At 35.9% G+C, this 22,068-nt stretch overlaps 3 protein-coding genes across 4 annotated transcripts; all 3 read left to right on the top strand.

Annotated features, from left to right (window-relative positions):
* The first annotated feature begins 1,762 nt into the window (after positions 1-1,762).
* On the top strand, positions 1,763-8,022 carry LOC107937173 (ABC transporter G family member 28). Of its 2 annotated transcripts, none has more exons than XM_016870012.2 (14): positions 1,763-2,625; positions 2,844-2,920; positions 3,217-3,486; positions 3,590-3,653; positions 3,753-3,899; positions 4,034-4,068; positions 4,163-4,236; positions 4,424-5,322; positions 5,493-5,789; positions 5,870-6,361; positions 6,514-6,662; positions 6,811-7,100; positions 7,200-7,333; positions 7,543-8,022. In XM_016870012.2, the coding sequence occupies exons 1-14, from the start codon at positions 2,384-2,386 to the stop codon at positions 7,697-7,699; spliced, it is 3,327 nt and encodes a 1,108-aa protein (XP_016725501.2). In that variant the 5' UTR covers positions 1,763-2,383; the 3' UTR covers positions 7,700-8,022. The 2 variants fall into 2 exon arrangements, with proteins under 2 accessions (XP_016725501.2, XP_016725502.2); XM_016870013.2 differs by having other exon boundaries at positions 1,946-2,231.
* A 593-nt stretch (positions 8,023-8,615) lies between these two features.
* Positions 8,616-12,279, top strand: LOC107937168 (ATPase GET3B). The gene is made up of 11 exons (XM_016870004.2): positions 8,616-9,211; positions 9,651-9,862; positions 9,948-10,010; positions 10,190-10,300; positions 10,690-10,764; positions 10,854-10,922; positions 11,009-11,074; positions 11,344-11,418; positions 11,502-11,600; positions 11,733-11,867; positions 12,027-12,279. The coding sequence occupies exons 1-11, from the start codon at positions 9,022-9,024 to the stop codon at positions 12,126-12,128; spliced, it is 1,197 nt and encodes a 398-aa protein (XP_016725493.1). The 5' UTR covers positions 8,616-9,021; the 3' UTR covers positions 12,129-12,279.
* Positions 12,280-17,628: 5,349 nt separating this feature from the next.
* On the top strand, positions 17,629-18,586 carry LOC107937169 (RING-H2 finger protein ATL56). The gene has a single exon (XM_016870005.2). The coding sequence runs from the start codon at positions 17,825-17,827 to the stop codon at positions 18,332-18,334; it is 510 nt and encodes a 169-aa protein (XP_016725494.1). The 5' UTR covers positions 17,629-17,824; the 3' UTR covers positions 18,335-18,586.
* The last annotated feature ends 3,482 nt before the right edge of the window (positions 18,587-22,068 follow it).

Consider the following 22,068-nt stretch of genomic DNA (forward strand, 5'->3'; position numbering starts at 1 on the left):
AAACTTAAAAAAATAAATTATTTTTACCCCTTTGTAACCCAAGTTTAGTCCAATGTGAAGCCTAATTTATAGTTAAAGAAATTGTTGCAAGTGACTTGAAAGAGAGTACTTCTTTTCTTATTTTAATATCTCATATAGGTTAGCCATAGGGACGAAAAAAGGAACCTAAATTTGATGGGATCCAAGCTTATCCGACTCAATAGAGTCGGGGTTTCTTTTTCTTGAAGTCGAGGGATCGGGGGTAGGTTGGGGTGGTTAATTTTTAAAAATAATCGGATCGGGTTTAGAATGAAACATCCCCACCCAACCTTAAGATATTTATAAAATTGCCCTCTATACATATTTAATATTAATTAAATTTAAAAAAATCCCTAAAATTTTTCAGTACTAGTCTCAATCTATCGCCTCTATACTAGTCTCCCCTATCATCGTTGTAAGGTTATTTCCCCCATTTTCTATCTTCTTAATTTAATAACTTATTAAAAATCATTTATTCCTTCTTTTCTTTTTGTGCTGGAATCACAACATGCGTGTAAATATAAATTAGCACATAACTTCAAAGATAAATCACTAAACAAATCTAATAAGAAATGGTGCCAAAACCTTTCATTTTAAAAAAAATGTTAATCACAATGTTACAAAAAAAAAACTTGGGTCAGTTTGAATTAGATCAAAGTCGAGTATACTATTAAGTTTCAAGTTCGGGTTTGGAGCAGGTTAAAGTTTTTTAGAGTAGGGGTCGGTCAAGGTGGGACATGGTGGTAGAGCATCAGGCTGGGGTTAGGGTGGGTAAAAAATCACCCACCCTATTGCCATCACTAGTTTGCCGATGGGTAAGGGCGGGTAAAAAATCACCCACCCCATTGTCATTACTAGTTAAAAATTAAATTTAAAAAATGAATTTTTAAAAATTTCAAAGTTAGGACTAAATTGAAAGATTTTATAAATGTTGAGGGCTAAATTTATTGACTTTTTATAATTAGAACTAAAATGACAAATTTTGTAAACATTGAGAGCTAAATTTGTTAAATTTTTATATTTAGGATCAAATTGATAAGATGTGTAAATATTAGAGGGATAATTTTGTAACTAGACCAATAAAAAATCTATATCAGCTTAAAATGACTAAAATATTTAATTTTGAAAAGTTTAGTGACTAAAAAAAAAATAGTTGGGTGATATTTTTATAATTTACCCATGAAAGATTATGTAACAAAAAATTTAACAAAAGAGCTAATTTTTTTAATAGAGAAACTAAAATGTAATCCACCTTTAATATAGGGTTTCTTTGATACTTTTACCAATTTGGAAAATAATAAATGAAGTTATATGAAGTTACAACTACAACTAAAAAATTCCTTAAAAAGGAAAAAAAAAGAACTACAACTAAAAATTAGTATTACAGCATATTTTTCATAACCTCAAAATTGGAAAGATGTTTATAACATCTTAAATGACACTAGATATTTATGATGCCTTTCTTATAGTGAAGTCTATTAAATACCTTTTTTTTTTAAAAAAAATTCTATAGGAATCAATTGAATTAAATCCATAATTATACAAGTCAATGAATTTGTACTTAATATTGATGAACTGACAAAAAATTCAATGTGAAATCAAAACCTCAATTAATTGCATTGAGGACAAAGCAGAAGGTAAAAATGAACTGAAATATGTGATGTACAATCATGGACGAAGAGTAAGCCATGGTTGGCTTGACTTGGTCAAAAACCAAGGGTCATACCACATTTCAAACTATCAAGAACAAGTAGCCTGGTTTGGTCCTAAAGTTCTTAAACCCAGAAATACAATAATTTAGTATACCACTAGTAGTTCCAAAAGATCAATTTTTGATGTTTTTCGTATGGGATTTGGAATTTAGAATCTAATACTAATACTATAAAATATGTATCTAATACTAATACTATAAAATATAACATATGGGCTTTTTTTTTTTTTTACAAACAGTTTTCTTCTCAAAACCGGACACCACAACCAAGCATGTCATGGTTTCTAAAAGCCGGCAAATAAAGCAAATAGTTCTTAAGACAAGGTCTCCTCTTACAAGGGTCCCACTTTCACCAGCTTCCGTTTGCCTTTCTTAGTTCTCACCTGGTCTTTATACATGAACCAGGAAGGAATGGGAAGATTAAAAATGGAGGTTTTTTCCTTTCTATTTCCCCTTTCAATGAAGAAGGTGGCTAAGCAGCTTACTTAAAAGTATCTTAAAGGTTTGACCTTTAAATCCCACGACTTTGGCCTTTCAGCCAACCCTAGATCCCTTTTTATTCTTCATTCACATTTTTCTTTAGCTACAAACATTCATATTGATCCTGGGTGTCAAAAAGAATAAATTTGTGTCTTTGTTGGGTTTCTTTTCAAAATGCTGAAAATGGGGTTGAAAAAGTTAAAAATTTGCTCTTTATGGTCAGTTTCAATCTGGGGCTTTGTAGTTTTGAGTTTATTGGTAAACATGGTACAATGTCAAAATTTCAATGATTATGAAGTGAACAACCCAGATGTTCTTCCTCTTGTTACAACCCTTGTTAATAGCAGGCTTTCTAATCTTACCACTGTTCTTAGTAAGGATATCAGTGAACAAGCCAGTTTCTGCATAAAGGACCCGTGAGTTTTCCTCCTCTTTTTTTCCCCAATTGCTATGAATGTTGATCGTCTGGTTCTTGAATTGAATTGTAGAACTCTTAATTGCATTGACCTGTTCTTGATTATGAATATGTGAACTAATTGGTGATTCCCAATGCTTAAGACTTATATATGTATATACTTGTGTATGCAATGTAATTGGTTCTTGTTTTGAGATTGAAGCTGTCTTTATATTTCAGGGAAGCTGAATGGAATAAAGCATTTAATTTTTCTTCAAATTTGGACTTTTTGGCTTCATGTATTGAAAAAACTCAAGGTACAATATCTATAATTACAAAGAATTAAAGTGCTTTCTTTCTTTAGTGGCTATAGGAAATTAGGACTCGGGGTTTAGGTGTTTGATATGTTGGACATGATACTCGGAGTAGCATAGTTCGACAGTGTTCTTCAAGTACTATTTTGCTAAAATATGCCGCCTTGACATAAGTTATTGCTTTAAGTGGAGATTTCTTGCGTAAAACCAAAAATGTGCTTAGAACTGAGATTAGTTGAATTGCTTTAAGAATCATGTTTTCTCACATTTTATTATGGTACTGTTTATCGGTTGAACAGGAAGTATTATGCAGCGTGTGTGCACAGCAGCGGAGGCTATATTCTACTTCGATACCTTTTTCAAAGGTTCAAATGGCAATACTTTGAAGCCTAACAGGAACTGTAATTTAACCTCATGGGTTTCCGGTTGTGAGCCTGGATGGGCTTGTAGAACACCTTCAAATGAGCCGGCTGACCTTGAAAATTCTCAGGTTATTCCTTCTAGGACTAATGCTTGTCAACCATGTTGTGAGGGATTTTTCTGCCCTCGTGGTCTTACGTGCATGATTCGTAAGTATCTGAGAATCTTTTGTTAGCTTATATTGTTTGTGCTTAGTTAGTGTCTCATAATATGTTTTCTGCATATGCTTCATTGGATGCTGTCTTCCTAAAGCTTGTCCATTGGGTTCCCATTGTCCGGTTGCAAAACTGAATGATCAAACTGGCATATGCGAGCCGTAAGTTCATATTATTTTCTAAACATTTCGTAACAAGTTGAATGCCCTACGGCTATAACAAGGTTGGTATTAAGAAGATTTATGAATATGGTATTTCAGATATTCTTACCAGTTGCCTCCTGGAAAGCAAAACCATACTTGCGGAGGGGCCAATGTATGGGCTGATATTCGTAGCAGTGGTGAGGTGTTCTGTTCTGCAGGGTCATATTGTCCAACAACAGTCCAGAAAGAGCCTTGCAGTAAAGGGTATTGCTACATTTTTTAGTTTCATTCTTCCAACATTTTTCATATGTTATTCACATTATTTCTATGTATAGCTTAAACTCCTGCTTTAGTTTTCATCTTTCTTGATGCTATCAAATTTTTGTGTGCCTTTTCAGACATTACTGCAGGACGGGTTCAACGTCTGAGAAACGTAAGCCTTTGCTTAGAATATTAATTATACGTCCTAGTTCAAAATATTTCTCAAGTTGTCTGGATTGTTTATTTTACTCTCATTGATCATGCAGGCTGCTTCAAGTTGACTTCTTGCAATTCAAGCACATCAACTCAAGATCTGCATGCCTATGGAATTATGCTTATAGTAAGTTATTTGCTTTATTCCGGTAGCCATAAGGATGACTGATCACTGGTTTTTATTTTTGTAACCTTACCATTTTCTATTTGTTTTGCGTTTTATTTTTTCTCATTTGAATCAGACATACTCACCGAAGTAAGCTTATAGCTCCTTAGGCAACTGTCAACAATAATAATCCCCTTTGCTCTTGTAGGTTGCTACTGTTACTTTACTCCTTATTATCTACAACTGTTCAGACCAAGTTCTCACCACGAGGGAAAGAAGACTAGCCAAAGCCCGAGAAGCAGCAGCAAGAAGTGCAAGGGAGACAGCTAAAGCACGGAAGAGGTGGATAGCTGCTAAGAATGCTGCTAAGAAGCATGCAAGTGAACTGCAAAGTCATATTTCGCAGAAATTTTCTTTTAAAAAATCCACAAAAGATCCTGAGGAACTTAAAATATTGGATCGAACAAGGTTTGAAGAAGATGAAGACTTATATGCTCCTGTTTATACGAGTGCTTCAAGTGAGTCTCTATCGTCATCTGCAGCATCCAAGGGGCAGATGCATGAAATTGAAGATGACATTGAGAAGCATGACATATTTGATGTCAGCAGCCATGATAGAAAATCTAAAGGTCATACTACAAAGGGAAAGCAGCCTCATACTAATAGCCAGATTTTTAAGTATGCATACGCTGAACTCGAGAAAGAGAAAGCAAAGCAAGAAGAAAATAAGAATCTTACATTCTCGGGAGTGGTTTCTATGGCAACTAATCCTGAAACCAGGAAAAGGCCTCTGATTGAGGTCTCTTTCAAAGACCTTACACTCACTTTGAAAGGAAAAGACAAGCATCTTTTGAGGTGTGTTACTGGAAAAATTAAGCCCGGTCGCATCACTGCTGTGATGGGCCCTTCTGGTGCTGGGAAAACAACATTTATTTCTGCTCTAGCTGGAAAGGCAATGGGTTGCAAGATGACTGGTTTGATTCTTATAAATGGAAAAAATGAGTCAATCCGCTCGTATAGGAAAATAATTGGTTATGTGCCACAAGATGACATCGTGCATGGGAACTTGACAGTGGAAGAGAATCTATGGTTCAATGCAAAGTGCAGGTATGCTAGATTCAAACCCTTTTATTTCCCGATACTTGTGTTTGATGTTCTTTTGTGCATGCTTCAATTATTTGTCATGATCTTATGGTTTTCTATATTTTTTTTTACTATGATTTCTTTTATATTGACTACTGCTATTTTCCTATGTGATAAACTTCTGTATACCGAAGACTGCCTGCTCATTTATCAAAGCCAGATAAAGTTCTTGTTGTTGAAAGAGTTATAGAGGCTTTGGGGCTTCAGATGGTGCGTGATTCCTTGGTGGGAACTGTAGAGAAGCGAGGTATCTCAGGAGGCCAGAGGAAGCGAGTAAATGTCGGACTGGAAATGGTCATGGAACCTTCACTTTTGATCTTGGATGAACCTACATCTGGTTTGGACAGCGCATCCTCTTTGCAACTTCTTCGAGCACTTCGACATGAAGCTCTTGAAGGTGTAAACATCTGCATGGTGCTTCATCAACCGAGGTAATGATTATTTTATCCAAAGTCCACATTGCCAATCTGGTATTCATGAAACATATTAATTGCTGAGAAGTCTGGTGCAGCTATTCGTTGTTCCAAATGTTTGATGATCTAGTCCTTTTGGCGAAAGGAGGATTCACAGTCTACCATGGTTCAGCAAAGAAAGCGGAACAATACTTTGCAGGCCTCGGGATCCATGTCCCAGATCGTGTTAATCCTCCAGACCACTTCATTGACATTTTAGAGGGTATAGTAAAACCAAGTCAAAGCTCGGGCGTGAACTATAAAGAGCTTCCGGTTAGGTGGATGCTTCACAATGGCTACCCGGTGCCCCCTGAACTGCAGCAAACTGCTGCTCGGATTTCTATGCCCTCAGCAAGTCCAGATCTTTCAGATGGGATAAGTCCTCATGCTGGAATAGATGAAAGATCTTTTGCTGGAGAGTTATGGCAAGATGTCAGGACTACTGTCGAGATACATCGGGATACCATACGCCACAATTTCTTGAAGTTTAAGGACTTATCGAGCCGGAGAACTCCGGGTGTACTCTGGCAATACAGATACTTTCTCGGAAGGTAAGTACTATTTACATAATGATTACTTGGATTTGCTTGAGGGGGTAAATGTCTATGATCATTTAACTATCCTTGGTGAAAACAGTACAATTTGTTCGTGGTATCCTTTTTACTTGACAAATAATCAGCTTCTTAAATCTGTAAAATCTCAGGCTTGGTAAGCAGCGAATGAGGGAAGCCAAAGTACAAGCAACTGATTATCTGATCTTACTGCTTGCTGGGGCCTGCTTAGGAACAATAGGTAAAACAGGCGAAGAAAACTTTGGGGCCATTGGTTATACGTATACCATAATCGCAGTCTGTAAGTTGGCCAACTGTTACTTATGCTACAAGGATTTATTTGAACTAATTTGCTCTTTCGATTTGTTCCCATGAAAATTGCAAATGAAACATAAATTGTCTTATCGCCATATCAAATTACTTGCCATAAAGGTTCTTGATGTTTTCAGCTCTTCTATGCAAAATAGCTGCTTTGAGATCATTTTCACTCGATAAACTACAATATTTGAGAGAAAGAGCATCTGGCATGAGCAGCTTGGCTTACTTTTTGGCCAAAGACACAATCGACCATTTCAATACTGTGATCAAGCCCCTGGTGTATCTCTCTATGTTCTTTTTCTTCACGAATCCAAGATCTTCATTCGCGGAAAATTACGTTGTCCTGCTGTGCCTAGTGTACTGTGTGACCGGTATAGGTTACGCATTTGCCATCTTCTTTCATCCTGGTTCTGCACAACTGGTAAGTAAAAATTAGACCATATCAAGTGAGACAAAATGTCTCTTTACTGATTTAAATTTTCATATATCCTTTCGTTCATCCTCAATGTGCTTCTTGCAGTGGTCGGTTCTTGTTCCAGTTGTTTTGACTCTCGTTGCCACTCGGACTCAAGATAATGAAGTTTTGAAAAAGATATCTAATTTGTGTTATCCCAAGTGGGCTTTGGAAGCTTTCGTGATAGCAAACGCCAAAAAGTATGTTGTATTCACCCTTTTATCTATTTCAAGAGACCATGAATATATATTTATGCATTGCTCCTTAGTTTTGAATAAGTTGTGCTTTAGGAACAGCTTATCGTACGAATAAGTCCCGAATAAGTTGATGCTTAAGGAGAACTTACTCATACAAATAAGTTTCCATGATAGATGCATGAATTTACGGAAACAGTCTTGCTACGTTTCAGGTACTACGGAGTGTGGTTAATTACTCGATGTGGAGCCCTTATGAAAAGCGATTATAATCTACACGAATGGACTCTTTGTATAGGCATCCTCATTCTCACCGGCATAATCAGCCGTTTAATTGCGTTTTTTGGTATGATTACATTCCGAAAGAAGTGAAAATACGCATCCAACCTAACATGTATTCTATTTCCTGTCAAAAAGTGGAGTCTTCAGCCCTCATCGAACCTTCAGCAACACAAAAATCATGGGAGCGATGATCACAATCTATTGGTAAATGGTGCCATGTCTTTTCTTGTACATCTGGAATCCATCTGTTAAATTTGATTACTTAGGTATACTACCCTGTCTCCCATTTCATCTGTACATTAGGGAGAGAATGTTTCTTTGGTTAGGATTTTTTACTTGATAATCCATTTCCAGGCATATAATAACTGTAAAGATACAGTTCCTTTATTTAGTCCGTACACATCTTCTCTTTCTCTCCTGATTTATTCAAAAAGAATCATAGATGATAAAATGTCGTATCTTTGACGATTTAATTCATACATGATTGATAAATTTTATGGAGTGATTTAGACTAATAAATTTTTTTATTCTTTATACCTAGATTTATGACTATTCTTTTCAATAATATTGTTTTTCAAGTCCGAATTTGTGTTCTCTTATCAGAGTGCAATGTGCTACTTTTGCACCCAACATTTGTTTTAAACTAGTAAATTAAATACTATTTAGTTTGGTTCAACTTGAAAATATTATTTATTTAGTAAAAAATAATTATATTATAAAAATATTAAGAGTTAAAGTGGGAATTTTTCAAGAAATTGTAAGAGAGTAAATAATCCTAAAATATTCTAAAAAAATAAAATAAAAATAGATTAAGTTGACTATGAGTCACCAACTTTACATGAAAAATTATTGGTGGTCAGTGGAGTTTTAACGAACGACATGTACTGTCTTTGTTCATCATAGCCTGCAAAGACAATAAAAGGGAGAAAACGTGTAGTGAATAAGAAGAAGAAAGAAAGAAATGATTGATGGAAGAAGAAAAATACGGTGATATTCAGCCCACCGTTAAGCAAAATAAAAAATAAGAAACGAATTCAAATTTGATAGTATTTGAAACAATCTAAATAATTAATTCAACTCAAAATAATTTAAATCCATTATGAATTTACCCCAAAAAAACTTCAGCAACACATTTGAACTACTTGAACTTAAAACAATCCGATTAAAATATTTAAAGTAAATTCACTAAAAAATTTAAATTTTAAAATAACTAAATGATAAAAGAAATAACAAAATTAGTATTCTACCTGCCCTGCAAAGGCAAAGGATTGGCGGGTCGGGGCCACGTCTTGATTATTATATTATTTTATCCAAGTTTTCCTCGTTTCTACACAAACGGAAAAAACAACTCTGTTCATAACCCTCTAAAGAACAACTAGAAAAAGGAAAAAGGAAAGCAGAGGAAACAAGAAATGGAAAAAACAGCAGCTTTGAATGCTTCTTTTACTTCATATTCTTTGTCTTTTAACAAGATTTTAACTCCTAAAAATTCCATGGCAGCAGTTAGTTTTTTGGCTTCTTTTTCACCAAGAATTCACTCCTTATCTTCACCTTTTCCTTCACCTGCCATCAAACCAAAGCGACCCACAAACACTTTTCAAGGTGATTCCTTTACACTTTTTTTTTAATTACTTTTTTTCATCATTGTGTCTTTCTTGGGTCTCACTTTGTTTTTAGGAAAATATTAATCTTTTCAATGTTTTTTTTTTCCTTTCTGCTTCATATAATGGATTCTACATTGGGTGCTTTTGGTTTAGGAGTGGTATGACTGTTATAAAATTCCACTCTTTTAGAAACTGATTTGTAGTGGTGCTTCTTAAAAGAGTAATTGAAATGATATTTTCATGCATGAGATGAAGAGGTTAATAGTTTTTAGTGTGATTCCAATGATTGAAATTTTTGTTATGCCATGATGCTTATTGTTTTGGAAAAATGTTTATGGTAGATGGTTAGTAGTCTCGTGCCATTGCTATATTTTCCATATAAAAATGGTACTTAGTATAGTGGAGCTGGATATATAATTTGTATATTTGGGTGGCAGTGAGATCAGTGGCTGCTCCAACAGAAGATGTTGCAGGGTTTGATGACATGGTTTCCGGGACGCAACGTAAGTACTACATGCTAGGCGGCAAGGGAGGTGTAGGAAAGACAAGTTGCGCTGCTTCATTAGCCGTAAAATTTGCAAATAATGGACATCACACTCTTGTTGTCTCAACCGATCCAGCTCATTCGTTGTCTGATTCTTTCGCGCAGGTTCAAATCCACTCCCTCGTATTCTTTTTCCTATGCTTTTCTTACCGCATTCATCTTTGCTTGGGCTTAATCTATGTGTTTGTAGGATTTGACTGGAGGAATGCTAGTACCAGTTGAAGGACCCGACTTTCCCTTGTTTGCTCTTGAAGTATGTGGAATAAACTCCAAATCAAAGTTTCCTAGTTTTTATTTGAAGATTCTTTTCTGTTTGTTACATGTAACCCTTGAGGTCATGTATTCTGTAAGGGATAACTATCTGCTAGTTATGATTTGATCGTTATATTTGCTGTGTATACTCAGAAAGTTAAATTTATAGCTTTAACACAGATAAACCCGGAGAAGGCTAGGGAAGAATTTAGGGATGCAGCTAAGAACAATGGTGGAACTGGGGTCAAAGATTTTATGGATGGCATGGGCCTTGGAATGCTTGCCGAACAGGTGAAGCTGTAGTTATTCTTATGAGCATAGTAACTTAAGATACTAAATAATCCTTTGATACAATTTTCACTATGTAATTCCATTGATGGTCACCTCAATGGTTGCATTTAGGCAGCCAATCTTTGTTTTAAGCAAAGTTTCTTCTAAATGACCCCAAAACTTTTATTTGGTTGGAGTTCCATTCTTTGTTTGCTACATGTCTCTCTCAATTGCTTGTTCATTTAGGGCTAGTGATGTGGGCATGAGGCAAATATGCAGACAGCGTTTGTTCATGCATACATGGACTCACGAAACCCTAGTAACATGGCAAGTTTAAGATGCTACGCCATGGAGAAATGCGGAAATTCTTTTGAAATTTCTGACTCTGGTGCTGTATTTGACTTATGTAGTTAGGAGAGCTGAAATTGGGAGAGCTACTGGACACTCCACCTCCCGGTTTAGATGAAGCGATTGCAATTTCAAAGGTAAGTTACAAGTGCTCTGCTTATTTCCATGTTTTAATCCCATTTTCATATCTTTGAGCTGTATACTGACAACTGAAGCTGTTTGGTAGGTGATGCAATTTCTTGATTCGCCACAATATAGCATGTTTACTCGAATAGTTTTTGACACTGCACCAACAGTGAGTTTGAGTTATATTTCTATTTTGGTGGCACTTAATATTTGAAGTCAACCTAACGGACTCTAATCGATGAGATTTCTTTTCAGGGACATACTTTGCGACTTTTGTCTTTGCCGGACTTCTTGGATGCATCCATTGGCAAGATATTGAAGGTTGGAATGCCATAAAATCCCGTAGTCTATTCGTTCCCCCTTACGGATTTTATTTTTCGGCTATCAATAGCTAAGGATGAACCATGAAGTGACAAAATGAGTGATTTGTATGACATTTTCTTATTATCATACGGTTCTAGCATCCTGAACTAACTCTGTTATGAATCCGGAACTATTGCTGTATCGATTTGGTTGTATTATCTTTTCGTATCTAGTACTGGAGGAATTATTTTCTTGCTATGATTTCTCACCTCCGTTGCCTTGTACAGCTTAGAGAGAAGATAGCATCAGCCACCTCAGCCATTAAATCTGTTTTCGGACAAGAAGAAACCCGTCAAAATGCTGTAAGCATGATAACTGGCATTTTTTTTTTCTTTCTAAAAATCAATTTATTTTTATACTATTTTCACTTATGTTATTTGCATAGGCTGACAAGTTGGAGCAGCTGAGGGAGCGGATGGTGAAAGTGAGAGACCTTTTCCGTGACACAGATTCTACCGAGTTTGTCATCGTCACAATCCCCACGGTGACACCCTTCACAATTTTAATTCAGAACTCAATTTCGATAGCGGACCATTTTAGCTTTCTTTACATTAATATTACGGTGATCATTTGTTGCCTCCAATCAATTGGTTACATTTTAAGTACTTTTGCCTAGGTGATGGCGGTCAGCGAATCATCTAGGCTTCGAGCCTCCTTAAACAAGGAAAATGTTCCGGTCCGGAGACTTATTGTTAATCAGATTCTTCCCCCATCGGCCTTGGACTGCAAATTTTGTGCAGTGAAAAGGAAGGTATTAATCGGCTTACTTTCGTAGGAAGATTATAACCCCCTTAACTATGTCAAGAGACCAATGGTGCTAGAGTATAACCGATGAACAGAACATTAACATCTATGTGTTCCTTTTCTCCTAGCACTTCCGTGTTTACTTTTAATTAATCGAAAATTTCAGGATCAGATGCGCGCACTTGATATGATTCGGAACGATCCTGAGCTATTGAGCTTGAAGTTAATCCAGTCGCCCCTAGTTGACATGGAGATTAGGGGTGTTTAAGCACTTAAATTTATGGGGGACATTGTATGGAAATAAAGAAACATTTTGAGGCTAATTGGTACTCAAAAACATTCTCTATCAAAGGCTTGGTATTTATTTATTTTTAAAAATAGATAATTAATTAATTTCATAAAAAAAATTCTTTTGAGCAGCAGTATTGGCTTACTTTTTGATTTGCCAAGCTTGGGTCGAGTTTAGGTATTTTGTTTGCTATTAATATTACTAGATTTATAGGGTTCAAACTGTTAACATTAATGGGAGACAACATTAATGGCAAACAATACAAAGTGGTGCAAGTTTAGCACCCTAAAGTTGACTTTGAAAAAGTGGCATGGGATAATTTTTTTTTGGTCCTTGAGATAATGTGCTATTTATTGTTTGGTCCTTAAACCTCAACTATAAATAGGCCTTCTCATTTCTCATTTCAATTCATCCCAACCAATCTTTCTCTCTTAGTTTTCTCTCTTCTCCCATTTGAGAATTCTTAAGGAATTCTATTTGTTTGTAATACTTTGGAGATAGTAAAGTTATCATCTGGTGTTAGTGCCCGAGGACGTAGGTATAATTTACCGAACCTCGTTAAAACTCTTGTGTTCTTTCTTGTCCTATTTTTCTTTCAATATTTGAGGGTATAATAGTAGTATTTAATTGTGCTATTAAATTACTATAGAAGGGATATTCTGTCTAAGGAAAGACTTGGTATTTAAGAGATCCATGTGATCCACCTCTCTTCCCTGGGAATTGAACTTTGTGTGATTTTTTAGTACAATAATTTACACGCTTTCGACCCTATTGGAACAACAAGTGGTATCAGAGCCGAAGGTTAATCGTAGTATGCTCTGTGGTTGCAGTTTAAACTGATCTTCCACATCAGAAAAGATTTCCTTAGGTATATTGAAAGATTATGGAGAAAACGGTCGGTGTAGGAGCTTCAACATCGTCCATGTGGACAAGACCGACAATTGCAAATGCAAGATTGGCCGTGGAGATCTTTGATGGCACGGGCCATTTTGGTATGTGGCAAAGTGAGGTTCTAGATGCCCTTTTTCAGCAGGGTCTAGACATTGCCATTGATGAAGAGAAATCAGATGATGTACAGGAGAAAGATTGGAAGGCGATCAATCGGTTGGCATGTGGCACAATTCGATCATGCCTTTCTCGAGAGCAGAGGTATGCTTTTTCAAAGGAGACTTCTGCAAATAAGTTGTGGGTGGCACTTGAAGAAAAATTTTGAAGAAAAACAGTCAAAATAAGCTCCACTTGAAGAAAAGACTGTTTCGCTTCACATACGTCCCAAGTACCACAATGAATGATCACATCACCAAATTTAATCAGTTAGTCACTGATTTGCTGAATATGGATGAGACATTCAAAGATGAAGATTTGGCTTTGATGCTATTGGGGTCACTTCCTGAGGAGTTTGAGTTCCTAGAAACTACTCTACTTCATGGCAGGAGTGATATATCTCTGAGCGAAGTCTGTGCGGCCTTATACAGTTATGAACAGAGAAAGAAGGACAAACAGAAAAACTCAATCAGAGGTACAGAAGCTTTAGTAGTCCGAGGTCGTTCATACACTCGGAAGAAAACTCAAAAGGGGAGATCAAAGTCAAAGTCCAGACTCGGGAAAGTTGAATGTGCTTTTTGTCATGAGAAAGGCCACTGGAAGAAAAATTGTCCAAAGCGGAAGAATAAGGGAAAAGCTGCTGTAGATGCTTGTGTTGCTAAGCATGATACTAGTGACTCTGAACTATCACTGGTTGCATCATCATCGTCGTTCCATTCAGAAGAGTGGATATTGGATTCGGGTTGTACTTATCATATGTCCCCTAACTGGGAGTGGTTCTCTGATTTAGTAGAACTAAATGGAGGAGTTGTTTATATGGGCAATGACAATGCCTGTAAAACTGTTGGGATAGGTTCAATCCAATTAAAGAATAAAGATGGATCAACCAGAGTTCTGACTGATGTTCGGTACGTGCCCAGTTTGAAGAAAAATCTCATCTCATTGGGAGCCTTGGAATCCAATGGTTCAGTTGTTACTATGAGAGATGGGGTTTTGAAAGTGACATCTGGCGCACTTGTGATATTGAAGGGCATCAGGAAAAATAACTTGTATTACTACCAAGGTAGTACAGTTATTGGAGCAGTCGCTGCAGCTTCCGGTAACAAAGACTTGGACTCAATGCAGTTGTGGCATATGAAGTTGGGACATGCCAGCGAAAAATCCTTGCAAATTCTGGCAAAGCAAGGATTATTGAAAGGTGCAAAGGCTTGCAAATTAAAATTTTGTGAGCACTGTGTTCTGGGAAAGCAAAAGAGAGTGAAATTCGGCACTGCTATCCATAATACAAAAGGTATTTTGGAATATATTTACTCAGATGTGTGGGGGCCTTCCAAAACACCTTCGTTGGGAGGAAAACACTACTTTGTTACTTTTGTTGATGACTTTTCCAGAAGAGTTTGGGTGTATACCATGAAAACTAAATATGAAGTGCTTGGAGTTTTTCTTAAATGGAAAACTATGATCAAAAACCAGACTGGCAAGAAAATCAAGCGGCTTAGGACGGACAATAGAGGGGAATATAAAAGTGATCCGTTCTTCGATGTGTGCCAAGAGTATGGTATTGTTCGACACTTCACAGTTAGGGATACACCACAGCAGAATGGATTGGCAGAGCGTATGAATCGAACATTGCTGGAGAAAGTTCGATGTATGTTGTCCAATGCTGGGTTGGGCAAGCAATTTTGGGCTGAGGCTGTGACATACGCTGGCCATCTTGTTAATCGTTTGCCATCATCTACATTAGAAAGAAAAACTCCTATGGAGGTATGGTCTGGAAAACCGGCTACAGATTATGATTCCTTACATATGTTTGGAACCACTGCATATTACCATGTGAAGGAGTCAAAGTTAGATCCGAGGGCAAAGAAAGCTCTCTTTATGGGAATCACTTCTGGAGTGAAGGGATTTCGTCTTTGGTGCTTAAGCACAAAGAAAATGATCTGTAGCAGAGATGTTACCTTTGATGAATCTGCCACATTGAAAAAAGGTAGCAGATAAAGATATTCAGACGAGCAATACTCCACAGCAGGTGGAGTGTACTCCAAAACAGGTGGAGTTTGAGCAGATGGGGATTTGCCCAGTTAATAAGTCTAATTCTCCAGCCACAATGGAAGAATTAGAGGTTGAAGAGGTTCTGACCCAAGAACCACTAAGTATACCAGAACCAGTTGCAGTTGCAAGGCCACGGAGAGAAATTCGTAAACCTGCTCGATTTACTGATATGGTGGCCTACGCCCTTCCCGTTGTTGATGATATTCCTATCACTTATCAAGAAGCAATGCAAAGCTTAGAAAGTGATAAATGGAAAAGCGCCATGGATGAAGAAATGCAGTCTCTCCGGAAGAACAATACTTGGGAGTTGGCGCAATTACCGAAAGGTAAAAGGGCAATCGGATGCAAGTGGGTATTCGCAAAGAAAGATGGATCTCCTAGCAAGAAGGATATTCACTACAAGGCAAGATTGGTAGCTAAAGGCTACGCTCAGAAGGAGGAAATTGACTACAATGATGTATTTTCCCCTATTGTGAAGCATTCCTCCATTAGAATTTTGTTGGCCTTGGTAGCACAGTTGAATTTGGAGCTAGCTCAACTTGATGTTAAGACGGCTTTCTTGCATGGTGAGTTAGAAGAGGAGATCTATATGACTCAGCCCGAAGGATACACAGATGCTGGTGGTAGAAATTGGGTTTGTAAGCTGAACAAATCGCTATATGGATTGAAGCAATCCCCGAGGCAGTGGTACAAGCGATTTGATAGCTTTATGAGAAGGCAGAAGTATACAAGAAGCAAATATGACAATTGTGTATATTTGCAGAAGCTGCATGACGGATCTTTCATTTATCTACTCTTGTATGTTGATGATATGTTAATCGCTTCGAAGAGCCAAAATGACATAGATAAGCTGAAGGCTCAGTTGAATCAAGAGTTCGAGATGAAAGATCTAGGTGAGGCTAAGAAGATTCTCGGCATGGAGATAAGTAGAGATAGACCGAGAGGCAAGCTCTGTTTAAATCAGAAGCAATATCTGAAAAAGGTATTACAATGTTTTGGTGTAAATGAAAACACAAAACATGTAAGTACCCCACTTGCTTCTCATTTGAAACTTAGTGCTCAATTATCTCCGAAAACTGAAGAAGAAAGAGAATATATGGCGAAAGTCCCATATGCTAATGCAGTTGGGAGTTTGATGTATGCGATGGTGTGTACGAGGCCTGACATTTCACAAGCTGTTGGAGTTGTGAGCAGGTATATGCATGATCCTGGAAAAGGACATTGGCAAGCTGTGAAATGGATTCTACGGTATCTTCGAAAACCGTAGATGTTGGTTTAATTTTTGAACAGGATGAAACACTTGGTCAGTTTGTAGTTGGATATGTTGATTCCGACTTTGCTGGTGATTTAGATAAACGTCGTTCAACTACGGGGTATCTGTTTACTCTTGCGAAAGCCCCAGTGAGTTGGAAGTCTACCTTACAGTCTACAGTAGCTGTGTCTACTACAGAGGCAGAATATATGGCAGTTACAGAAGCTGTTAAGGAGGCTATTTGGCTTAATGGATTGTTGAAAGACTTAGGAGTTGTTCAAAGTCACATAAGTTTATATTGTGACAGTCAGAGCGCTATTCATTTAGCGAAAATCAAGTCTATCATTCAAGAACCAAGCATATCAACGTAAGATATCACTTTGTGCGGGAAGTCTTTGAAAAAGGAAAAATTCTACTTCAGAAGATTCCGACAGCAGATAATCCCGCAGATATGATGACCAAGGTGGTAACAACAATCAAGTTTAATCATTGTTTGAACTTGATTAACATCCTGAAAATTTGAGCACCTTCAGGTGTATGGCGCTCGAGAGTGCATTTGTAGGCACTACAAAAGATAGCTTTATTGAATTTGGGGAGTTGAAGGAAGTGTGTGAAGATGTGATTATCCTAATCAAATCTTCAAGGTGGAGATTGTTAACATTAATGGGAGACAACATTAATGGCAAACAATACAAAGTGGTGCAAGTTTAGCACCCTAAAGTTGACTTTGAAAAAGTGGCATAGGATAATTTTTTTTGGTCCTTGAGATAATGGGCTATTTATTGTTTGGTCCTTAAACCTCAACTATAAATAGGCCTTCTCATTTCTCATTTCAATTCATCCCAACCAATCTTTCTCTCTTAGTTTTCTCTCTTCTCCCATTTGAGAATTCTTAAGGAATTCTATTTGTTTGTAATACTTTGGAGATAGTAAAGTTATCATCTGGTGTTAGTGCCCGAGGACGTAGGTATAATTTACCGAACCTCGTTAAAACTCTTGTGTTCTTTCTTGTCCTATTTTTCTTTCAATATTTGAGGGTATAATAGTAGTATTTAATTGTGCTATTAAATTACTATAGAAGGGATATTCTGTCTAAGGAAAGACTTGGTATTTAAGAGATCCATGTGATCCACCTCTCTTCCCTGGGAATTGAACTTTGTGTGATTTTTTAGTACAATAATTTACACGCTTCCGACCCTATTGGAACAACACCAACTATACGTTACTTTTCAAGCAAGTAACAAGGATGCTTAAAAAAGTCGTAGTTAATCGAAGTTGCTGATTAATATTACAAGTATCTCTCTGAATATCTTTCTCTCCTTCCAACATGGTGTTCGAAGAGTTGATCACGTTATTCGCAAAGCTCATACTCTTATGGATTGCTGCTGTGCTTTTTGGCAACTTAATCAAGATGGCGTTTGATTTCATGACGTTTGATATGGAAGTGACTACATGTTTTTGCATAGATTTAGTTCTTCGTCGTTCCTGCCGGGACATTCACCAAGATATCGAAAACGGGCTACCTAGCTCTCCAGTAGTTCATCATGCCATGCAAAGACAGCCATCACAGACGCAGCTTTATAAAACTTTGAGGCCAATCATGGTCGGGACCATTGTTCGGTACGAGGAGGAGGAAAAAATTGAATCGCAGTGCAGCGAGTGTGTTATATGCTTGGAAGAGTTTAGAGGCGGAGATTGTTGTAGGGTTCTTCCTAACTGCAAACATCAATACCATCAACATTGCATAGATGAATGGCTGGTTAAGGACAGGCATTGCCCTCTTTGTCGTGGTTCAGTCCATGGTTTAGAACCGACACCAATCACTGTGTCGCATTGAAACTAAATTGGCTGTTAATGTTTCAGTATTCTCATGTGTTAAATTAGAGGGGGTTTGAGCTGCTTAAAGGTGAAGGTGTAATATATGGATGCTTTTCCTTGATTTTTGATATATATAACTGTTTTCATTAATGAATACATTGATTTTAAAGCTTGGGATTTATTGTCAAGATGGACGAGATGTTGGAAATCGATGCTGTAACTGTGATTTTGGTTCTAGTTGCTGTTCTATGTAATAAAGTTATTTTTATCATTTTTTTTTTGTGCATGAAAAGTTGCTAATCCGCCTTTTAGGTTTCTATTAGGGCTTATTTAATTAGATTTATTTTATTATTAACTTTTATTTATTGTTCAAAATTTAAAATTAAGTAATTAATTTAGTATTCTTAGTATTACTTTTTCTAGATGCAGAAGGAAAAAGTGGAGGCGGCTAACCCCAGTAATAATATTTGATAAAATAAAATTTGAAGTGTTGAAAAATTAAGTAATGAATTTTTATTGTTAAAATTTATAAGTGTTGAATTTATATTAAATAATTATTTGATAAATTAGTAAATATATGTACTAATATAATTATATTGTTTGATAAAAATAAATAATAATTTTAAAGGTTTTTTTAATTTTAATCTTATTAATATAATATTTTATATTATTTTAAATAATTTTGGTTGAAAGATAAATATGTTAATTTTAATATCTCATTTTAAAAAGAATGATAATTTATTTCTACCCCTCCTCAACCCTTAAATAAGAGGATAATGCACTTCAGTACATTCGAACCCACAACCTCCTACATTAACAACAATGTCAATACCAATTAAGCTAATATTCAATCAATATCCATTGTAGTTTCTTGTATTAAGATATCTCTTTTGTAAAAAGAATCAAACTCAGTCAAGTATTTAATAATAATGTTTGTATATATATGTAATATATATAAAAATGTTCATAAATCAAGTTGGATTGGATTGGGTTTGGGATAATCACATGCATGATATCAATACTATATATAAATACTCATGTCCAATCTCGTTCGAAATATGAATATTAAATTTGATCTAAGTTCACCTGTTTTTGTAAAAAACTAATTCAAGCTTATTTAAGCATGCTCATATTATTTTTTAAAAAATAATTATTTTTATTTTTGGTGATTATATGTATAATATTGTTACCATTATTTTTATATATTTAATTTTTAAATATAAAAATTAACATACTTTTTAATATTTACATTATAGTGTAGTATTTTTATTATTTATTGTTATAAAATATATAAAAAATAACATAAAATAAACTTGAAAATAGGTTTAACCGAATCAAGGGACTGCTTTTGAATGTTAAAGCTGAGACTAACTCGTATTTTAAATAAGTTTATTTTTTATTACCTAAAATTATTTTTTAAATTTTTAAATTTAAAATTTTTATTTAAACCCTTTTAAATTTTAAACCATTTTAAACCAAAACCTGCAAATTTGGATGAGTTGGTATCTAATAATAGTAATATGTATCCATTGAAAATTCTATGCTTATTCAAGCACGTGTAATTCTTACTTGGTTAAGCGCTAGTGACAACTTACTTACCTCCTTAGATTACAATAATAATTTTGGTTTTATTGGAGAAAAGATTAATAAAAATTTATAAAAATAAGATGTTAAAAATCCGTAAATAGACCAATTGAGCTAATTAAGACTTAGTTTAATATTGCTTCTCAAAAATACTTTTAAGAAAAAAAATATTTTTGAAGAGAAGTTAAAATTTACAACTTATAAAAAAAGTACTTGTGGACCACTTTTTGACTTAAGAGAATCACTTTTTCTCTCAAAATACAACTTGTTTAGAAATATTTTTGTTTTAAAAGTATTTTTTTATCCCAAAGGTGATTTTTAGAAGCAATACTAAATACACCTTAAAATGATTGCAAGTTAAATAAATTTTAAATTGTTTTGATATTGCATTGTTGAATTCGAATGGTTGACTTTTTTATCAATTAGTTGACTCTAATTGATATATATTAACCAAGTTGATAAAAATTTTAAACTCTAAAATATGGTGGAATTTAAAAGGTTAAAATTAACTAGTTGGAGATTGATGACCATACTAACTGTTGCGGAAGCGACGATAATATTAATAACAATATTATCAGAAATATTTAGATAATTATTATGCCAACAATTATACTAAGAAAATTCCCAGTTAAATTGGAGGGGTCACAATGGTCCCGCTTAAAACCCAACAACTAGACAGAACTCACTTAGATATTTATAGCAATAATAACTAAATAAATATAACCAACATAAAGCTATTAAATAAAAGCAAACAAATAAGAAATAAAATACCAGAGTTTTAACGAGGTTCGGCCAATTTAGCTTACGTCCTCGGACACTACCAAATTAATATTTCCTCTAGAAATATTACAAAGGAGAAGATTTTGGGCTGATACAACCAAAGGGGGAGGGGTTCTATATATAACAAACCAAACCCCTCCCTTTCTATCTTTTCCTAATGTGGGATATTGCCAATATTCAACAAATCTCCACCTTGGCGATATTCCACATCTTCGAACATCTTCTCATAACACAAACTTCAATAGTGTCTTCAAATTTGCAACCAATCGCCTTCTTCCCTTTTGGTAGTTGTGCCAGCTTCCACGTCTTGTTTTTCTCTAGAGATTGCATTTCCTCTTCCATTGCACCTAACCATCTATTATTCTCTAAACTCTGAATGGCTTCGGTGTAAGTGGATGGAATATTATCAACAACTGGAAGTGCATAAGCTACCATGTCAGTGAAACGAGCAGGTTTCTGAATTTCTCGTCTCTGCCTTCTGACTGCAATTGGCTCTGATTGCTGTTGAGGTTCTTGGGTAGAAACCTCTTCCTCATCTGACTCTGCATCTGCCAATGAAGAATCACTAGTGGTACCTTTTGCTGGAATTACCACACTCTGCTCAAACTCCACCTGCTGCGGAGTACACTCCACCTGCTGTGAAGTACTACTCACTCCTTCTGGATTTACCTTATTCAACATGGCAGATTCATGAAAGGTAACATCCCTACTGATTATCGTCTTCTTTGCCTCTAGACACCACAAACGATATCCCTTAACACCAGCATTGAAGCCCATGAATAGAGCCTTCTTTGCTCTTGGATCTAACTTTGATTCTTTCACATGATAATATGCAATAGAACCAAAAATGCGCAAGGTGTCATAATCAGTAGCAGGTTTTCCATACCATTTCTCCAAAGGAGTCTTGCCATTTATAGCAGATGATGGCAAATGATTGATGAGATGTTGAGCGTACGTCACAGCCTCAGTCCAAAACTTTCTATCTAATCCAGCATTAGATAACATACATCGAACTTTCTCCACAAGCGTTCGATTCATACGCTCTGCCACCCCATTCTGTTGCGGTGTTCCACCTACGGTGAAGTGCCTTACTATGCCACAATCTTGGCATATCTTCAGGAAAGGATCGCTTTTATATTCTCCACCGTTGTCTGATCGGAGAACCTTAATCTTCCTTCCTGTCTGATTTTCAACTTTAGTTTTCCACTTAAGGAAAACTTCAAGCACCTCATCTTTGTTCTTCATAGGGAACACCCAAACTCGTCTGGAAAAATCATCAATAAAGGTGACAAAATAACGTCTTCCTCCAAGTGATGGAGTCTTGGACGGTCCCCATACATCAGAATGCACATAATCCAGAATACCTTTAGTATTGTGAATCCCAGTGCC

This window comes from Gossypium hirsutum, chromosome A10 (assembly GCF_007990345.1).
Source record: "Gossypium hirsutum isolate 1008001.06 chromosome A10, Gossypium_hirsutum_v2.1, whole genome shotgun sequence".
Taxonomy (NCBI): Eukaryota; Viridiplantae; Streptophyta; class Magnoliopsida; order Malvales; family Malvaceae; genus Gossypium; species Gossypium hirsutum.